Source organism: Sciurus vulgaris (assembly GCF_902686455.1).
Source record: "Sciurus vulgaris genome assembly, chromosome: 13".
In the NCBI taxonomy this organism is placed as follows: domain Eukaryota; kingdom Metazoa; phylum Chordata; class Mammalia; order Rodentia; family Sciuridae; genus Sciurus; species Sciurus vulgaris.
This window is the reverse complement of record NC_136474.1, coordinates 57,825,518-57,847,590: the sequence shown is the minus strand read 5'-3', so window position 1 is coordinate 57,847,590 and position 22,073 is coordinate 57,825,518. Positions and strand designations below refer to the sequence as shown.

Genomic DNA, 22,073 nt, shown 5'->3' with positions numbered 1-22,073 from the left:
AATGCTACTAGAGAATAGCTTGTTTTTTTTTCAAGAAATATTTTTTAAAAATTATTTTGAAACGGCCTCAACCTTATAAAAAAGTTGCAAGTTCAGTTCAGAAATTTTGTTTATCTGAACCATTTCAGAATGAAGTTATCTACCTGGTACCCTGCTACCCCCAGATTCTTCAGGACAAATTTTCTCTTTCCTTGAAACAAGAACATTCTCCTATATATCCATGTTATAACCATGAAAATAAAAAATTGGCATTGATACAGTGCTCCTGTCTAATCCTCAGACCCCATTCATGTTTCGATTGTTGTACTGTAAGTGTCCTTTATCAAAGGACATAGGATCTTTTGTCCTTTTTTACTCAAAGGATTCCTTAACTTCATGAGCTTAACACTTTTGAAGACTGTAGGCCAGTTATTTTGTAGCATGTCCCTCCAGTTAGGTTTTCCTGATACTGTTTTCTCATTAGATTTATTCAAATTTGGTATCTTTATGGAAATTTGCAAAAGACACACTGTTCTGGATGCTATCAGGTGGCAGGTGATTTGACTTCGATTTCATTAACAATTCAGAAAATATTTCTTCAGAAGCTCACAAAGATATCTCTGACTATAATTAGTACAAAGGTTATAATTTCAGTTTTGGAGAGTAGTGAATACGAGAGTGTACTCTGAGCCAGGTGCAGTGGCACACACCTATAAGCTCAACTTGGAAGGCTGAGGCAGGAGGATGGCAAGTTTGATTCTAATTTTGGTGACTTAGTGAGACCTTGTCTCAAAATTTAAAAAATGGAAAGGACAGGGGATGTAATTCAGTGGTATAATACTACTGGAGTACCCCAGTACCACCCACCTTTTCCCACCCCCCCCCCCCCAAGATGATATACACATACACACTCTCTTAAACAAAGGTTTAGTGGAGAGAAGCTTCTTCTTGTTATCAAATCTTATTTTTTAATTTTTTGATATGAGGTCTTGCTGTGTTGCCTAGGCTGGCTTCAAACTCATGATCCTCTTTTCTCAACCTCCCAAGTAACTGGGATTATATAGGTGTTCACCACAGTGACAGACTTCATTTTTAAGATGGAAGTTGTCTTAATTCAAAGGGTAGCAGTGATAGATAGTTAATACCAAATACCTTCTCTTGGTTGTTATGGGAGTGCATTGATAGGAAAAAGAAAAGAATACCAAACTCTATCACTACCAAACACAAACAGTGGTGTAAAAAAGTTTATGTATAAATATACACAGTTGTACTGTACACTTAAACTTGGCAGTTTTAGCACAGACTGGTTATTTCCACTTAGCTTAATGTAGTGGTATAAAGAGGGATAGACATAGCAGAATTAGATTTCATTGAGAGTTCAGTTTCAAACTAACCACCCTGACCCTAATCTATATGCTTCTGCTCTGGGCATTTCTAGATAGTTTTTCACAAAGTTTGAGTAGCCTGACAGATTTCTTGTGTTCAGACAAAGCAGGTGGTGCTTGTTTGCTTTGGGACTTCTGTGTTTTTAGACTGCATTTGTTTCATTTGTTTCTCTCTCTCTCTCTCTCTCGCTTTCTCTTTCAACAGCTCAGAGGTTTTTTTTTTTTTTTTTTTTTTTTCCTAACACCTATTATGCCATGAATTCATAGGGCATAGGTTGCTGCAGCTCAGGCTCCTTTCCATTAGTTTTTACAAAGTGTGCTGCTCTGGGCAGAGCAGGATGGCACTTCAGTTGAATCCAGGTACCTTTCTCTTTGGCTTCTTTTTCTGATCGCTTTCCTTCACATGTTTCAGGAAGCTAGCTTATCTCTTAAGAGTGTGTAATGTGCTCTATAAATACATTAATTCTCTCTTTCTCTCTCTCTTTATAAGTGCTCTCTCATTGTAATTACTAAGTAAAGGTTTTATAAATACTGATTCTTACTCAGAAATACAAAAATTCATCCAGGAACTCATAGGTACTTGAAACTGAGCCACTATTTTGTATTTTATTTAGAGACAGGGTCTCACAGAGTTGCTTAGGGCCTTGCTAAATTGCTGAGTTTGGCTTTGAACTTGCGATCCTCCTTGCCTCAGCCTCCTGAGCCACTGGGATTATAGGTGTGCACCACCTTGCCTGGCTCATACATTAATTCTCTTGGCAAGAATTAATACATGCTGGGTGTCATTGTCAAATGTCAGGCATAATCATATCATTGTAGTTTTGCCATGGTATCATTTGTGGGACACTCATTTTTGAACAGCACCCATTCCCTTGGTATCTATAAATCACCTTTCTTATAGGTTCACATATATGTGTCCAAAGGAATAACTCCATGTTTTCTAAAAGAGATAGAGAATATATTATCAGGTGCCTCTTTTTTGTGTTCATCCTTTTGGTGAATTACTGGAAGATGGTGGTTCTGACTGAAAGGAGGTTCTTTGGAGTTGTGCCTGCCCCTCCAGGCTGCCTCTCTGGTTAATTTTGATTCTCATCTGAGATTCCTGGTATTGAAAACCAGCCTTCAACCTTTTTTTTTTTTTTTTTTTTTTGTGGTTCTGGGAATTGAACCCAGGGCCTTGTGCTTTTGAGGCAAGCACTCTACCAACTGAGCTATATCCCCAGCCTTCAGCTTTGTAACCCTCTTTCCTTTTTCTAAAATCACTAGATCCTTTTGCTGAAGCATTTCTTTCAAAGTGGCCACTTCATTCATTCATTGGGTGGTGATGACACGGTGGTCGATACCTAATGAGTCCAGAGCCAAATCTGAAGAAAAGCTGTCTCCGTTGTCACTGAAGAAACTTGGGTTTTATCCTTTAGGATTTTATTTTTATTTTTAAATATGGCAAGTCTTCTTTGGCTGTTAAAATGGCTGCTACCTATTCTATTATTGTCTTCTTTTCCTGATGACTGCAGTTGGAGTAATTGCTTTGGTGCTTTATCTGCTTTGTAAGCTTGTTTTTTTTTTTTTTTAAAGTTACAGGGGATCGAACCCAGGGGTGTTTTACTACTGAGCCCCAGCCCCAGCCCTTTTTATTTTTTATTTTGAGACATAGTCTCATCAAGTTGCTGGGGGTCTTGCTAAGTTGCTGAGGGTGGCCTTGAATTTGCCATCATCCTGCCTCTGATTCCCAAGTCTCTGGTATTATAGGTGTGCACCATTGTGTCTGGTGCTTTCTAAAAGTTCTGTGTAGTGTGTATGGACAATGCAAATTTTCCATTTCCTGATTTTTTATTATCTTTTCTATCAAACATACTGTTGCACTGCTATAAGAATGTAGTGATCTGTACCTTTCTTGTGCATATGTTGACATTTATTGCCATAAATGTTGCCGTTTTGCTGCAGTACTTGTAGGTTTTGGCATTCTGCACTACTTCCATTCTGAACACATTTCTTGGGTAGCATATTGTGGTTTTAATTCCTTGCTGTTCTCAGTATTGCAGTAGGTTGTACCAAACCACAGAATGTACACCTTAATCCATATAGAGGCCACCTTGAATATGAATTTGTGCTGTCATCTGATGCTGGCAGAAAACCCTGCCATATCTGAAAGATATGATGCATCAACCCTATGGTTTCATGGCACTGGCCAGTGAGTTGTGGTTGGCAGGCTGGTGAGGGTCAGCATGGCAGGACTGGTATGTGAATTTTAATATAGAAAAGTAAGGTTTACTTATATTTCATGTAAATCTCCATGTCACATGGCATATATGGCCACATAAATTGGATGCATGTTTTTGGTTTTAACCAAGGGGGGAAAAGTTTGGTGTTTGTTCACTTGATATAAAAAACTTCTTTGAAAATATATAGTACACTTCTAGGTGCATTGTCAGAACTTTTTTTTCTTCCTAATGTTAGCAAAATTTGCCCATCTTAGATGTTGAAAACTGTTAGTTTATATAGACCTTGCCTTTTCCAGAAAGAAGTAGATAAAGCCAAATTGAGAAGTGAGCATTTTCTTCTGAAGTTGACCTTTTTTAAGATGCTGCTCAGAGGAATAGTGGGTAGATGGTAGACTGGTTTTCCTTTCTCTTTCTTCATCCCTACACCTATGTACCATAAACATACCCACACACCCTTTGGATGGTTGAGGAATCTTTTTCTGCATGTGTGATTGTATAATTATGAAGAGGTTATCATAAATATTAGTTTTATTGTCTCCAACATCCTATTCTCTATTAGAGTATGAACCACTTACTTGATTTTGTATATGTGTGTGTGTATGTGTATATGTGTGTGAGATTTTTTTTATCCAGTCTGAGATGAATTTGGATTATACTTTGTTTTCTTTGTTTTCTTACAGAAGAAGCATGCTTTACGCTGCTATTGTCAAGCCATGCAAGTTTACAAAGGAAAAGGCTGGTCTCTTGCGGAGGATCACATTAACTTCACTATTGGACGCCAGTCCTATACTCTTAGGCAACTGGACAATGCTGTGTCTGCTTTTAGGCATATTTTAATCAATGAAAGTAAACAGTCTGCTGCTCAACAAGGGGCCTTCCTTAGAGAGTATCTTTATGTTTATAAGGTGAATACTGTTTCAGGAATAGATACTAAAATTATATTGAAGAAGTTGTTTTTAGCAAAAAAGCATATTCTGCTGTATTCTATGAGTATAATAAAATGGTCTTGTTAGAATACATGTAATTATCCATCCTAATAAAGTATGGCAGGTTAGGTTTTTTATTCAATCATCTGTTTTATTATCCCTTGTTTTTAAGAGAGAATTTTATATTTCTGTAAACATTTGATTGGTGGCAATTCTTGGAAACTTTAAAAAGAAAAGATGCCACAAGCTTTCTGGATTGTTTTTTCATTCTGTTTTGTAGGACCACAATCAATTTCACAACAGTGGATCCTTTTATAATCCTTTGAAAACACACATTTATTTCCTTTCCTTATGAAAGATGAGGAAGTATGGATCTGTGAGAAGTAAACAGGCTATTATGGCATAATTCAGAAAAATTAATAGGAAGAAAAAATATTTCACTGAGGCAGGAGGATAGAACATAAAGCATTATTTACGGAAAAAAAATAGGAGTTGTAATTTCCCCCCTAAGACCTGTAAATAAATATTTTATTTATCCTATATACAATGACTACACTTTTAGACTTTATTAATTCGAAATCATTTGTGTTGGAATTTTGGCAGATAGAATGCTAAAATGAGTCATAGGAAGTAAAATGCATACCAAAATAATATTTGGAAGTATATTATCAAAAGGGAACTAATTAGTTAGGTAATCTTCGAAAGATCTTTCAAGGCAGAATAAATGATATCTAAAGTTATTTTCAGTTATAAAATATATGACTTTCATATTAAAACTAGTAATTATGTCTTAGTATTTTTGCTTAATGTGTTTTTAATACCTTGCATATTTAAAAAATGAAGCATATGTGAAGAAAGTATAGTTTTCTTAAAAACTATTATTTTTGCTTTCTTTCATATTTCTCCTAGAATGTAAGTCAGCTATCACCAGATGGTCCTTTACCACAGCTTCCTTTACCATATATTAACAGTTCAGCAACACGGGTTTTCTTTGGCCATGACAGACGACCAGCAGATGGTTAGTAAAATTTTATTTGACCTAAGTTACCTAATGACTAGTTTTCTGGAGTTTCCTTTCTTCATTAAAAAAATGCTGTATAGTTGAGTATTTGAAAATAAATAACTTTATACCACTTCATCTGTTGTCTAGTCAATCTGACGGTAACAGCTATTACATTGTTATTTTTTAACTTTAAAAACTAAACAAAAAAAAATTATAATTACAACTTTTCTCACATAGAAAGTGCTTATGATCTTTATAAGCATTTTTGATGTTTGTAAGATATTCCATTCAGTGTAAAGTATTTTAACATTGTCTTGTTATATAGTTAGATTATTTCCATCTTTTTGCTTATATAAAATTGTGTTGTGATTAGCATCTTTGTGTGCAAAACTTGTTTAACCTTTTATTATGAAAAATTTTAAATGTACACAGAATTGTGTAACAGTTACCTGTGTTCTACATTTCTTGTTTTAAGACTTTTAAAAAAATATGTAGAATTATATTATTTCCTTAGGATTGAACCTTGGAATGGCAGTACTGGACCAAAAGTATAAATATATTAAGGCTCTTGATGTACACTGAAGTAAGGTTTGTGATCCTAAATATTGTTATATTGAGCTTAATGTTTCTCCTTGAAATCTATTTTAGTGTTCTTAAAAATATATTTATTATGTTTATAGCTGTATTTTTTGTTATTTTTTAATTTTTATTTTTTTGGTACTGGGAATTGAACTCTGATGCTTTGCCACTGAGCTACATCTCCAGACCTTTTTATTTTAAATTTTGAGACAGGGTCTTGCTAAATTGCTTAGGACCTCACTAAGTTGCTGAGGCTGGCCTCAAACTTGCGATCCCCCTGCCTCAGCCGTCTAAGTCACTGGGATTATAGGTCTGTGCCACTGTGCCTGTGTTGTTTTTAATAGCAAAAAAGTGAAACTAAAATTCCTAATAGCAGAGGATGAATCAATATATTTTGGTATTTTTACATAATGAATTTATACTGCAGGGCAAGAGTGAACTAGTTGTGTGTTTCAATATGTATGTGAAAAAATTCTTTTACTCTGAATTTCAAATATACAACTCAGTCCTGTGCATTGTTTATGTTTAGTCTCCTGTGCTAAAACAGAACAAACACATAGGTGAGAATGATAGGTTTCAACTTTGAAATAGCTCTGGGAAGAAGTGATACCAGTGGGAGTGGAGGAGAGTAATTGGATGTGGGAGGATTGCAGAGAGGATATCAACTATATCTGTAATATTCATTTTATAAAAAATATTCAGAATAATATGACAAAAGTTGACATTTGTTACATTTCAGAATAGAAGTATTTGCTACATTATTCTCCATTCCTTTTCTGTATGTTTGAAATATTTCATAAAATTTGTTCATGGAAGATAGGGAAAATACATTCAGAGTCAAGAGGAAAATAATGTTGTAAGCAAAGTTCCAGTTAAGTTATGGTTAATAAGAGAATATTTTATTAGAGAATAAGAAATAGGCAAGAGTGATTTATATGTATTTATTTGAATACCTCTGATTTTTTTTTAGCATGTTTTATTTGAGGACATTCACAAACATATACTTCATAAATTTGTAGTTCATGAGCGTGTATTTAATTGTGACTTTTTTTTAGGTGAAAAGCAAGCAGCTACTCACGTAAGTCTGGATCAAGAATATGACTCTGAATCCTCTCAGCAGTGGCGAGAACTTGAAGAGCAAGTTGTGGCTGTGGTTAACAAAGGAATAATTCCATCCAGTTTCCATCCCACACAATATTGTTTGAACAGTTATTCAGATAACTCCAGATTTCCACTTGCTGTTGTGGAAGGTGATATGCTTCAATTTTATTTATGGTTTTTTGTTTCTTTGTTTTACTTACAGCAGATTTAAGATAATTTATCAGTTTCAGAGGCTGAGGATGCAAAGATGAATTAAAAACTAGTAATTTACCGAGTTGCATTTATAAAACTGGTAAAGGCTTTAATATAGGAATATGCAATGTGGTGGTAGAATATAGAAGAGGAAATGACATCCTTTAGTTGAGAGAAATTACGAAAATCTTTTAGAAGAGGTAATTTAAAAACTGAATCCTGAATAAATGGAACTTTATAAGGTAGAGGACAGTTTAGGCAGAAATGAAAGCAGGGTGTTGTTTAGAACTTTAAAACTTAGGGTGAGGGGTGAGATTTATCGAAGTTATTAATGTAGGTCTCTCTTTTATAGAACCCATTACAGTAGAAGTGGCTTTTAGAAACCCTTTGAAGGTTCCACTTCTGTTGACTGATTTGTCATTACTCTGGAAGTTTCAACCTAAAGATTTCAGTGGAAAGGATAATGAAGAAGTTAAAGAACTAGTAAGTTATTAAAAGGTATTTGTAATAAGCATATTTCAGTTGTAGTCTGACAAATGCTGTAATAACATTTCTGCTTTGGTTCAGTGAGCTATACTTAATCTTTCTTTTGCTTATTTTTCCTTAGTTTTAAAATTTATGTGTGCTAGTGTTGAAAACTGAGAATACAGAACTGCATAAGGTATAAAAATGAAACTGTCTTTCTAATATTTAGAAATAACCAACTTTTAACATTTTGTCATTTCAGTCATTTCCACCTGTGTGTTTTTGGCTTGGATTTGGGATTTCCTTATGTATGTTGCTTTTTTCATTCTGTGTTAATATGCATTTTCTGATATTCAAGCATCTTAATATTTCATTTTTACATAATCCTATGGATGATTCATAGGTATCCTGCTGTTATCTGTAGTTGTTTTGGAGGTTTCCATTTGAATACTATCATAGTTCAGTGGTTATTTTTAATTTTTTTAATGGAGTGCTGGCAATTAAACCCAGGGCCTCTTGGGTGGTAGCCAAGCTATCACTGAACTACACCCCCACCCCTTGTGATGAATATATTTGTGCATAACTTCTTAGCCTTCAGATTATTTCTGTAGAATAGATTTCTAGATGTGAACTTACAAGATTTTAGGAAATAAGTTTTTTCATCCTGTATTCATTTTGCAAAAGTTCATACCAATAAGCTTCTCATCTGCAGCATGTAGAGTTGGGTATCTCATCTTTGCAGCATTAATATTATTATTTACCAAAAAACTTGGTTGATTTGATAGATAAAAATATCATCTTGCTGATTTATTATCCATTTCATTGATTTCCAGTGGAGTCAAAGTTACTGTATTTCTATTTCCTGTTTTGTGCATTATCTACTTAACAAGCTTCATATATGTATTTATCTTTCTTTTCATACCCATGTCTATGATAAATACTTTGTATATTTAAGATAGTTATTTTTAAAGCAGGAATGATTTGAACAAATCATTCTTGTTACCCAGTTGATTGTAACTGAAATCCCTTTGACAGGGGTGTGTGTGTGTGTGTGTGTGTGTGTGTGTGTGTGTTTGTGTATGTGTATGTGTGTGTTTCATTTTGATACAGGGTCTCACTAAGTTGTAGAGGTTGATCTCAGACTTTGGATCCTTCTGCCTCAGCCTCCCTAGTAAGCTATTTTTATAGACATGCCACCCTGTGCCTGGCTCCAAATATGTTTTTTAGCTAATAATTTATTAGGTTATTTACCAGTATTTTTTACACAAACTTTCACTGTTTTGTATTGCCTTTTTTTTCCGTTCTCTCTCCCCCCTAAATATGTACATATGTGTGTGTATATATATATATGAATATATATATTTTAATATAACAGACATTTAGTTTTTATCCCCACAAAGTACCTTACAAGTGTGGGGACTTTAGAAGAGCTGGCCTCTATGTGGGGACTTAGTATTAGTGATGGCTTTGATCTCATATGTCCTCTAACTATATATGTGCTTTCATGATTGAGGCAAGAAAGGAAAGCACTAGAGTCTTACATCAGAAAATAAATGCTTTAACCCAGACTATACGTTTTAATAATGTGGTTAAAATTATTTTGAATCTGGGAAGCATCCTAGCATTTTGGTCCTGGTCTGTGACGGGAGAACTAGAAAGATGTCTGTTGTATGAAATTTGAACTTTAAATTATTTAGACTATTTTTCTTCTTGAAGTATTTTGATTTTTTTCTTAAAGATTGCCTCATTTAAATTCTTGCTGGTTAAATTCATTGATGATATTTTGTGGTTATAAGAGTATGAACCATTGAATTTGGGAAAGTTTTTAAGAAAAATATATTAGTTTTATAAATATATTAGTCTGTTTAGTATTCTGGATTTTAAAGGAGGTTTAGTAAGCTATATGAAAATGTTCAGTACTGCTGAAATAAATAGTTACATTTCTTTCTACAAATTTCAAACTAGATTTCTTTTTTAGGGGATGGGGGGTGCTTTGCTAGGAATTGAACCTAGGACCTTCCACATGCTAAGTATGCATTTTGCCATTGAGCTACATCCACAAATCCCAAACTCTAGATTTATTTAGTGGGCTTCTTCTGGTCATGGACACAGATACTAAACTGGAATTTAGGGAGATGTAATTTTTTATTTTTTTTGTATCAAATATTTAGTTTCATAGCAAAAGTAAAATAATGTTTTTGAGAATCTACTTTACCTCCAGTGTGAGCTAGTTAGCTCTGCTTTGCCATATTACCATAGATATTTTCTCTTACTAATGTCAGTGGTTTGTAGGAAATAGGTCTGCCTTTCTCCTACTGCTCTTGTTGTCTACCTGTCTTATCTGCATCATGCCTAAGCTACCATCTGTGTTTTCTAAGTATAATTGGCCAGTTTGGAAAAAGATGTGATTGGACAAAAAATGGAGAGATTTGTTCTTCTGACAATATTAAATTACCATTTTGGCCATTGTCGACTATGAGAAGTACAACTTTATCTCTTGGGGTTTTATACTCTTGGTGATTGCATCTTTGAATAGATCACTTATCTTCTCCAGTTGAGTTGGATGGAACAAAGTGAAAAATAACATTTTAAGTACTCACTACAACATGGCCCCATTCCAGGGATGGAAATAAACACTTTTCATAGAGCTTAAGAAATAATAAGAACCTGGAAATGGTGCACTGATGCTATGGATCAGTGCTAAAGCACTTGCCTAGAAGGTGTGAGGACCTGGGTTTGATCCCCAACACGACATACATTCATAAAGATTTAGTAATGCTAACTTTAATTAGTGTTATTGTTTCTTAATATTGGTATATAAGAATATTAATCTGACACTTTATTAGATATGTATATTTTTAAAAATGACTTATTTTTTAGATTACAGGTGAACCTGAAATGATTGGAACTGAAGTTATTTCAGAATTCTTAATTAATAGTGAAGAATCTAAAGTGGTAATTGTTTTATCATTTTTCTGTTTTATACTTTGCTAACAGTAAGCTGAAAACATTTAATAAAAATCAGTTTATCTCAATGAAATTATCTGTATTCCAGTATTTTTAAGAACTAAAATTTAGATGATTAGGAAATTGAAATTAGGAAGAAATTGGTGGGGAAGTAGGTTTGTAGTGGTCTTTGATTAATTTCCTAGGAAGCCTGGTGAAAAGTTTTCACTTCCTTCTTAGTGTCATTGTGGTAATTTCACATGATATTTATTTGAACAGCATATTTAGATTTTTATTAAAACTATTGAGGATCTAGTGTAATTGTTGAACTTAGAGATTTTTCTTTTGAAAAAGCTGCTTTTCAATAAGAAATATTGGTATTTGAAAAGTTTAGGTCATGCATTTTTATTTTTGCAACATTACAGAATTTAGGTATTGCACTCTTTGATATTATGAAAACATAATAAGAGTCACTTAAATATCTCCACAGGCGAGACTAAAGCTCTTTCCCCATCACATAGGGGAGCTGCATATTCTGGGAGTTGTTTATAATCTTGGCACTATTCAGGGCTCCTTGACAGTAGATGGCATTGGTGCTCTTCCTGGATGTCATACAGGTAAAGTTATAGCATTGCTAAACAATTAGAAACTAATGCCTAAGTCATTCCATAGAATAAAATGGATGAAAATGATGTATTTTCTAAATAGGACTAATATACCTTTAGATAAAAGTATTTAGGCAGACGTAAGAATGACTAATTTATCTTATCCTCTACCATAGCTTAAAAACCTTAAACAACATTTTTCCTTTCTAATATATATTCTTTTGATAATTCTTTTCTGTTATTGATGCAAATTTAGTAAATTCTCAGCAAATAAATTTTAACCATTTATTAAGATGTCTGGCTGCCAATGTAGAAACCACCTTAGTATATTCTATTTTTTGAATATGTTCTTTTTATAAAGCATAGAACAGCCGGGTGCGGTGGCGCATGTCTGTAATCCCAGTGACTCGGGAGCCTGAGGCAGGAGGATCTTGAGTTCAAAGCCAACCTTAGCAAAAGTGAGGCACTAAGCAACTCAGCGAAACCCTGTTTCTAAATAAAATACAAAATATGACTAGGCATGTGGCTCAGTGGTCGAGTGCCTTTGAGTTCAATCCCTTACCCCCCCCCCCAAAAAAAAGTATAGAACAAATTAAAAAACATTGGTTTTCACATCATTGGCATCTAAACACTTGTTTTCTATCCTGAAGAAGACTGGAGTTTTAGTGTAAATTGATATTCTTGGTGCCATATGTAGAATGTTTTACAATTTTTTTGAAGATTAAAACTATAATATAGACACTTAACATAGTTATCCATTTTTTTTTTTTTCTAAATTCAGGGAGTCTTTCAGGATCTGATATTACCTGGTAATTATGATATATAATTACATGTAGGTTGAAAAGATGGTAGAAAGAAGTTCACTGCTAAACCTTCTATCCCAGCCCTTCATTTTAGTGGATGTATCTTATAACAAATTAAAGTGACTAGTTATTGATACTTGTGAATTTAGCACTTATAAAAGCTGGTTATTAATAATGGGAAGTCTTTTGGAACACTTAGAAAACTTGATCCTTTTAGTCCCCTGTTGAATATTTCTGTTGCCTGCATATCTAAGATAATTGAATACAAAATTAGAAAATAATGAATTCATAATAACTAAAAAGTTCTAAACAAGAAAAAAAATACACTGAGTAAGGTGTTCTTTATTTTTATACTGTATTTGTATTTCTTGTTTGGCAAGTACCAGACAAATTTGTTTGTAAATAATTCTGCTAATTTGTTGCATTTTAAAAGCAAGATAACTGGGTGTTAAGAACTTTTTGAAGCTCCTTTCTCATTTGTGCATACATCATTTCTTGACCTAGTACCACAAAGTTATGGTTGTCAGTAAAATATAGCTAATTTTCCATTTAAGGACTAAACATATGCATTAATAGTGTAATTTATATGTAATTAGAAGGTGTTAGTAGGTGGAGACTATGAATTAACTATTAAAATAAGTCCCATCTTAAAAACTGAGTTTTCGTGATGTTTTAATGTAGTTCAGTATTATGTAAAATGCTAGTAGGGATCTGAATCATGAAGTGTGGGAAATGCTATATTATATATCTGGCCTGGAACCCTTACTGTAACCTTCAGCATATTAAAGGCTTTGAGTAGACATGCAGGAAAGATAGAGTTGTGTACCGTAACCGCCCCCCCCCCTTTTTTTTAAAGTACATACATGTACTGTATGGAAGCTTTTGGGAAAAATCTCACATGAATTAAATAAGTTAAAACTACCTATACCGTATTCAACTTTCTTTGTTCAGTCTTTTGAGAAGATGTATTTAATAATCCTGAAATTATTCAGGTTAGTATGTATTCAAATATGAGTAAGTGAAGAATTGGCCTGTTCTGTGTTTTTTTAGTTTTTTTTCATTTGAATATTTATTCTCTATCTTCTGATGGCCCAATTAAATATTGGACTTAGGATATTCTCTCAGAATTTTCTGATTAATAAGTATTATAGTTTAGAAAATACAGTTTTCAAAGAACTTCTCTTCAGCGATTTATAATCTTTATGCAACATAAGTAAATCCAAAAGAAATGAAAAATTAAGCAGCATAACATAGGTGGTATTTCTTTGATTAATCATGTTAATCAGTAATTGAATTATCTGAAATTTAAATATTCATTTATTCAAGTTAAATTCTTGTCAGTTAACATACCAGATTATTTTAGGGCATTGGTTGTTTTTTATTTCAGGAAAGCATTCCTTGAGTATGTCAGTCCGAGGGAGACAGGATTTAGAAATTCAAGGTCCTCGACTTAACAACACAAAAGAAGAAAAAACATCTATTAAATATGGTCCTGATCGACGTTTAGACCCTATAATCACTGAAGAAATGCCACTATTGGAGGTATTTCACTTCTTAAAATTTAATGGACTTCATAATTGACATAGCCAGAAGATACTTTAAATAAATTAATTTTAGACTTTGAAGTTGTTGATATTACATCAAGCTATATTTTTAAAGTCTTATTAGGCAAGTTTTAAAATAATTCAATTTACAAAATAAGGTAATTATACAAATTCATATTAAGTCACAGCCAGGTTATAAAATAATAAACGTTAAATTAATGGAAATTGGGACAGAACTTCTAGCAAACAATTTGGTTATTTTAAACTCAGTAATTTTTGTAATTTTGTAGTTTATCACAATAGTGTGTGAGTGAATGCTTATATTTAAGCAATATAGAAGTATGTGAAAAAAGAACCAGTATTCCCTTTACCCTCTTATCCCACCCTATCCTACTTTCATGCAGTATGAAAGGAATTTTTAGTTACAGAGAAAGAGAAAATAATATTATTTAGTTGAAAGACATTTTAATATCTCAGGGGAATTAAAGTATTATGGAACAAGAAGTCTCAAAGAAGGGGCATTCAACAGCTCCAGAGAATTTAGGAGGAAACATTATAAGCCTCTAGAAGGAATTGCTTTTAGAGGGCAGGTATAATGGGGATTGAACCCAGGGGGTGCTTAATCACTTAGACATAGCCCCAGACCCCTTTTAGTTTTTATTTTGAGACAAGGTCTCGTTAAGTTGCTTAGGGACTCACCAGGTTGCTGAGGCTGGCCTTGAACTTGAGATCCCCCTGCCTCAGCCTCCTAAGTCACTGGGGTTACAGTCATGCACCACCACACCTGCGGAGAATTACTTTTGATATGACTGTAGTTCATCAACTTTTAGTCTTTATGCCATTTCAAATTTCAAGTTTCTGGAAAAGAAAAGCAGCCCACCTTGGATCAAGTTTCTTACCTGAGTGATCAAAGGCAGGGTTGTGTCATAGAAGCGTATAAATATGAACACTGGAAGGAGACTCTTCTTCCTGAATCTTCTTCCTGAATCTTCGTTTCCTGAATCTTCTGTGTTTTATCTTTTTATGTCTTTCTTGTGCACTTAATTACAGTTTTAATAATTATAAGTAGAGTCGTACTACACATGAAAGTGATGAGTGATGCGTGTGTGTGCATGTGTGGGTACATGCAATATATTTATTCTACCCAGGTTTGCCACTTTCTAAATTATGTTGCATTTAAAGGTAATAAAAGACTTATGGACCTGAGCATCATTTTCTGGTTAAAAAATATTTTCTACATGTTTTATCTTCAATCTGGTGTCTTTCACCATGTTGAGGTTTTTAACTTACATGAAATCATGTTGGGTAGTCTTTTACTTTGTTGTATATAAGTTTTATATTTACTAATAGGCTTCCTTGGTAAAATTACAGATTATTTTATTTTTTTGCAGTGCTTGGGGTCAAACTCAGGGTCTCTCTCATGATAGGAAGGGCTCTTATCATTAAGGCATATCCTCAGCCCTGGTTTTATTTATTTTTTAATATCTGCAAGTTTTAAATCTGGAGAATATTTTCTTCTTAATAGCAAGGGAACAGAAATCAAACTTTGTTTTTAGTCCCAATACCATTAATAGGGTATGGGCAACCCATTGTGCTATCTTTTTACTTACCAGTGTCCCAAAGGTACCCCTTCCTGTTTGATTGTTTTTGTATGCCTCCTTTTTTGTTCAGTAATGATTTCTTCATTTCTTTCTGTGTTAGTATTATACTGTTACTTTATCATGTTTTTTTTTTTTAAATCTGGCAAGCCAATTCCATCTCATAATCTTTAATATTTTTTTTTTCATACATCTTGTCCAACCTTGTCAAGTTTCCATAGTAATAATTTTGATTCATATTGCATGGCTATAACTAGAAGTTAAGGGACTGAAGAACAATTGAAATGAGTTAGAATTTAAGTGCTACTTTAGGGCTACTCACCATTATAGTTTAAAACATTTGTTTGAGATTATATAGGTAAGCATTTTTGAGACTATTACTTTCAGAAGAGAATATTTTGATTAGTGTAAAGTTGTCAAAATAAATGATTCATCTTTAAGTGATTCTACCAGTTTATAGTTTTCATTAAGCTGTATCATTTAAAATATAAGACTGTTAATGTACAAATTGTTTTTAAAAGCAGTGCTTCTTGGATAACATTGTTTTGGATAGAGCTTTATTTTTTTTTGAGATGTGTCCTCACTGTGTTGCTTAGGCTGGTCTCAGACTCTTGGGGTTAAGCAATCCTTCCATCTTAACCTCTTCAGTAGCTGAGACTACAGGTGTACACCACCACACCTGACTTTAGTGTTAGACTTAGTTTCATCCCTATCTGTCCCTTGAAAGTTTATTTATAAAATGAGGAAAGTTGAACCAGATGATAATTGATATTAATCTCTGTTGACCCTGGCACTGTGGCACATGCCTGTAATCCCCTGTGGTGTCCCGAGGCTGAGGAAAGAGGCCATCCTCATCAAGTTCAAGGCCAGTGTCATCAATTTAGTGAGACCCTTAGCAACTTAACAAGACCCTGTCTCAATAAATAAATAAAGGGCTGGGGGTATAGCTCAGTGATAAGTACCCCTGGGTTCATTCCTCAGTACACAACATTCTGAATTTACATTCATCTTGTTTTTGACAGCACTTGTTCTTTTTTTAACCTTACATATGATAGTTTAAGAAAACTATTGTTTAAAGAAATTGTGTTTTTTGTATTGTTACAAATGCAGATCTTTTAGTAGATCCACTTCCTAAACATTCTTCTTTAAATTTAAAACATACAATGTGCATTTATATACCATTTTGGGGGTTGTGGAATTAGGATGAGAGACTTTTTTCTGGGAGTACTGGGATGGATTTTCTAATCTGAGTTTAATTTGGTCTTTTATGGATTAAACCACATTCAGAAGTTGTCACCTTAAGTTTCCAGTTTTGGTTTCTTCTAAGTGAAAACCTAATGATAATTGTCATGTAATCTAAGAACAGTATATACCTAGTTTTTATCTGCTGATAAAAAAACTCTATTGGTTATGCCAGGTTTTGATCCCATGCAGTTTAATGAAAAGCCTGAGGTTGTTTGGAGCATTGTGGATTTTGTAATTATGGTTGTATAATCAGATTTAGGTGCTCCTCTTCTTTAAGACCCCTGGTATATATTTTTATTTTAAGGATGTATAGTTGAGCTTTTTAAACTGACAGTGATAAGGATTATTGAAAATGATTATTATTTTATAGTCATGTTAAATTATTTATCATTTTTTTTGTCCATAAGCTGCAAAGTTATGGAATTTTTATAGGTTTGCTTTCTTGTATTTTACCTTTAGTTCCTAACTCAAAATCTGAGTGTCTTACTGTGTTTTTCTAAAATGGAGCTGTTTATTTTTAAAAAGCTGTCAAAGAGAATTAAGAAATACTTGTAAACCTTTAGTAAAAACATACAGCATCTTAAAAGCATTACTCATTAGAAGTTCAGAATTTTTAACAGACAATATAATAATATTTTTTCCCTCCAATGCAGGTGTTCTTTATACATTTTCCTACAGGGCTCCTCTGTGGAGAAATCAGAAAAGCATATGTAGAATTTGTCAATGTCAGCAAATGTCCTCTTACTGGATTGAAGGTTGTTTCTAAACGTCCAGAATTCTTTACTTTTGGTGGTAATACTGCTGTTCTAACACCACTGAGCCCCTCAGCTTCTGAAAATTGTAGTGCTTACAAGACTGTTGTGACAGACTCTACCTCTGTGTGTACAGCACTCATATCATCGGCTTCTTCTGTAGACTTTGGCATTGGTATAGGGAGTCAGCCAGAGGTGATATCTGTTCCCCTTCCTGACACTGTTCTTCTACCTGGAGCTTCAGTCCAGCTACCAATGTGGTTACGTGGGCCAGATGAAGAAGGTGTTCATGAAATTAACTTTTTGTTTTACTATGAAAGTGTTAAAAAGCAGCCTAAAATACGGTAAGTATTATAAAATTTAAAAAATTTTACCAGTATGTTTAATATAGGTACACATACTTGAATCAGCGTTCTGTATTTGTTAATATATATCACTTTTTGAGAAATTATTATTTTCTAAATCATGTATGATGTTTTTATATGAAGTTATCCCAAATATATCTTAATTTAATAGCAAAAAGTAGAGAATATTTAACTACATTGGTCTTTTTAGTTGCCTCTGTCTGTAAACTTCATGATTCTTCATTGTGACTAAGTACTATGACCAAAGTTCTCACAATGATGAAATTAATAGATACCAGCATATTAAAATAGGATGTCATTTGTAGATGAACCAACCAAACTACAGCTATCTGTTTTTTTTTATTTTTTATTTATTTATTTATTTTTTAAATTTTATTTTATTGTAAACAAATGGGATACATGTTGTTTCTCTGTTTGTACATGGTGTAAAGGCATACCATTTGTGTAATCATAAATTTACAGAGTAATGTTGTTTGATTCATTCTGTTATTTTTTCCTTTCCCCCCACCCCTCTTTTCCCTCTATACAGTGCTTCCTTCCTCCATACATGCCCCCCTCCCTAACCCTAACTCTAACCCTAACACTAACCCTTCCCTCCCCCATTATGTGTCATCATCCACTTATTAGCAATATCATTATTCCTTTGGCTTTTTGAGATTGGCTTATCTCACTTAGCATGATATTCTCCAATTTCATCCATTTGCCTGCAAATGCCATAATTTTATCATTCTTTATGGCTGAGTAATATTCCATTGTATATATATACCACAGCTTCTTTATCCACTCATCAATTGAAAGGCATCTAGGTTGGTTCCACAGTCTGGCTATTGTGAATTGAGCAGCTATGAATATTGATGTGGCTGTATCTCTGTAGTATGCTGATTTTAAGTCCTTTGGGTATAGGCCAAGGAGTGGGATAGCTGGGTCAAATGGAGGGTCCATTCCAAGTTTTCTAAGGAATCTCCACACTGCTTTCCAGAGTGGCTGCACTAATTTGCAGTCCCACCAGCAATGTATGAGTGTACCTTTTTCCCCACATCCTCGCCAACACCTGTTGTTGCTCGTATTCTTGATAATCACCATTCTAATTGGGGTGAGACAGCTATCTGTTTTTAAGAAAATTACTTTGTTCTTCTCCTTAGTGCCTCTCTCTAACGTATGAACAAAATATCAGTATGGTATTTTCAGAACAAATGATTAGAGTGGAATTATAATGGGTAATCACTGAAGAAATTATATCTAACTGGCTCACCAGAACCTGGGACCTGTGTGTTTACACATTTGTAAAATGTTCTCATTTTACAAAATTAACTAGGAATAATTATGCTACATTTATTTTATTCAATGGAATGTCTAAATATCTTGTAAAACTTTCAGGATCAAAATGAAGTATTTATAAGTATGGGTACATTTTAAATCCTCAGTAAATGGTAATTTTCCACAAGATGATAGAAGGGGATTATTTTGGCCAAAGCAATCAAGGAATGCTTTGTGGAGTGTGGTAGTGGTGAAAAGAGCTTCCAAGGACAGTAAAGATGTCAGGATTTGGATAGCAAGGGAGTAGGTAACAGAGTAGTGGGATATTCCAGGGAGTGGCCATATCTATGAAAAAAGATTTATAATTTAGAGAATATAAACTGAATATAGTTAGTTCAGCCACAGTGTAAACTTTGTTTAAAAGAAGTAGAGGGAACTAAACCTTTGAAACGTTAAACTATATCGTGAAGAGTTTGGTAGTTGTAACTTTGGAAACACTATCAGAGAAGAGGCATAATCAAGACATTACTCCATGAAACAAGTGAATAAGCCTGGAGTCAGGGAGGTTAATAGTTTCCTTCCAAATTGAGAAGAAAGAATTTAAAGGTGGGCTAACTACGTAATTTTACTTTATTGTATCTTCTTTGTTTTTCTAGAATATGAATGGTCCTGAGTTATCAGGTTTTAAAATCTTTATTTGTAATTAGAGAATGGTAACACAGGGAATGATTTTATTAGAGTATGATATTTAATTTAGATTAAATTTGCATGTACATTTATTTCTTCAGACACAGAATATTAAGACACACTGCAGTTATTTGTACCAGTCGATCTTTGAATGTGCGAGCTACTGTCTGCAGAAGTAATTCTTTAGAAGATGAAGAAGGCAGAGGAGGCAATATGCTAGTCTTTGTGGATGTGGAAAATACCAATACTGTAAGTTGGTTTAGAGCTGAGTTTTGTTTTTAACAAAACATTTGAAATATTTGCCCTTTTTAAAGTATAGGTTCTTTTTTTTCCTTCATAAGACAATATAAGCTAGGAATTTGGGAATATTCATATAGAATATTGTGAAATCATCTTAATTATCTATTAGCTTTGTAATTTTATCCCTTAGCTTCTCTTCAAATGAAAGGATCTGCTGATATTAATAAGGTACATATTTATATGATATATAGCCGCATATGCTAGTAATGCAATCTAAAAGAAACCTCTTGAAGTGCTTTCTGGGCTCATCATTGAGTATATTCTATTGATATAATTAAGTTTATGAAATTCTTCAAAATTTCATACATAGTGTTAACTTAGTAATCCTTCAATTATACATTTCTGACAGTACCATTTCCTTAATATATGGCATTTCCAAAGTTTTTCCATTTTTATGCACTCTAAATATCAGAGTGGATGTTCTCGAAGAAGGGAATGTGATCTCATAATTATAGAACTTTAGACTCAGATTGATTCAGTAGTTCAGATAATACTTGAATTATTAGTATTAGTTCTGTTTATAGCATTCATAAATGGGCATGATCACTTTTTTAGAATATTTAATATGTTAGTACTTTGATCTTCAAAAAAAATTAGTATGTTTGTCGTTGAATAAGAAATTTTTAATCATTTTAATTCCAAAATAACTCTTATTTAGGAGAATAAAAATTATATCCTCTTTAAGTTGCTTCATGTACACGTGGGCTATACATTGAGGCTGTATTTTGTGGGTTTTCCTTGTTTTTTTTTTTTTTTTTCCCCCCCTTAATTGATTGAGATTTCAGAAAGAGCAAAAGAAATAAAAAGTCCATAGTTTTATTTGAATATTGACAACAGATAATTTTTATCCTATTAAATACTCCAATATCTTATTGTGATAGATTCTGATAACTCAGTGCCTTTCAGTATTTTAAAATTTACCACTGAGTGTGCATTATATTTCAAAATACCGCTCAGATAAAATGTTTGCTGTTTAAGAATGTCAGGAATTTAAATAATGTTAACTTTCTGATCCTAGAGGCCGGGTGCAATCAGTCGGTCTTGGGTCGCGGTGATAGGGCGCAGTTAGTTGGTCTGGGGTCCAGGCGGCAGGGAGCATTCAGTCAATGTGAGGGCCCCAGAGGCAGGAAGTGATCTGTCGGGCTGAGGTATCCTGGAGACGGGCTCAGTCAGTCCGGCCAGGGGTACTGCAGGTACTGTAACAGTGAACTTCCAGGCAACAGCAGGCAGGTGGTGCTCCACTGGCAGTTGGCGATCAGTTTGCTGACTATTGTCAGACAATCCGGAGGTGAACCTCCTGCATTGGGTGATGGATAGGTGTAAGGCAGGTGATGGACAGGTGAGAGGCAGGCAAATGGCGGATGATAGGCGCCTGACAACGAACAATCTGCACTCAAAAAAGGCGTCGATATGCTGACAGACTGCAGGTCATCACAGCAGACAAATGGGGTAAACAGCAGGGGATAGATAAACAGCAAAAACTGCCTCACCAAGAAACAGATATCCTCTGCTTGAAACCGGAGTTACAGAGCGGCAAGGAACGCAGCCTCCCTCTAGTCTGCCATCTTGGATCTCCCCAATGTTAACTTTCTGAAATGTGCATTTTGACCTTATTTCAAGATAAAAAATCCCATCTGATGTTAATTGGTAAAGACTTGGGTAACATCTGAATTTTGTTCTTATCAGAATAGTTTAATTTAGTGCTCCTAAATTGTGAATAACTCTTCTCTTTTTCACAGAGTGAAGCAGGTGTTAAGGAATTCCACATAGTCCAAGTATCAAGTAGTAGCAAGCACTGGAAATTACAGAACTCTGTAAATCTTGCTGAAAATAAAGGTTTGTGCCTTTATCTCTCTTCATAAGAAGTTCTGTCATCACTGCTTGATTTTTCAAAGTAGTACCAGAATATCATAAGATTATTGATGCTGTCCTTAAAATTTTAATTTAATTGTATTTATTTGTTTTTAATTATTTATTTATTTCATTTTTTACAGACTGCATTTTGATTCATTGTACACAAATGGGGTGCATCATTTTGTTTCTATGGTTGTACACATTGTAGATTCATACCATTTGTGTAATACATATATATAGGGTAATGATGTCTGTCTTATTCTAC

The 22,073-nt window shown here is 33.8% G+C and overlaps 1 protein-coding gene across 6 annotated transcripts in view; it reads left to right on the top strand.

The window, feature by feature from the left end:
* Positions 1-22,073, top strand: part of TRAPPC8 (trafficking protein particle complex subunit 8) — an 85,666-nt gene that overhangs the window by 36,805 nt on the left and 26,788 nt on the right. For 5 of the 6 annotated variants that reach the window (XM_079109313.1, XM_079109315.1, XM_079109314.1 and 2 more), the window contains 10 exons: positions 4,267-4,491; positions 5,422-5,530; positions 7,150-7,344; positions 7,740-7,870; positions 10,733-10,807; positions 11,289-11,415; positions 13,594-13,748; positions 17,247-17,689; positions 19,756-19,903; positions 21,694-21,790. In XM_079109313.1, coding sequence (XP_078965439.1) covers positions 4,267-4,491; positions 5,422-5,530; positions 7,150-7,344; positions 7,740-7,870; positions 10,733-10,807; positions 11,289-11,415; positions 13,594-13,748; positions 17,247-17,689; positions 19,756-19,903; positions 21,694-21,790 — 1,705 coding nt within the window. Of the gene's footprint in view, positions 1-4,266; positions 4,492-5,421; positions 5,531-7,149; positions 7,345-7,739; positions 7,886-10,732; positions 10,808-11,288; positions 11,416-13,593; positions 13,749-17,246; positions 17,690-19,755; positions 19,904-21,693; positions 21,791-22,073 lie in introns of those variants that run through there. The other variant, XM_079109318.1, reaches the window with a different exon arrangement.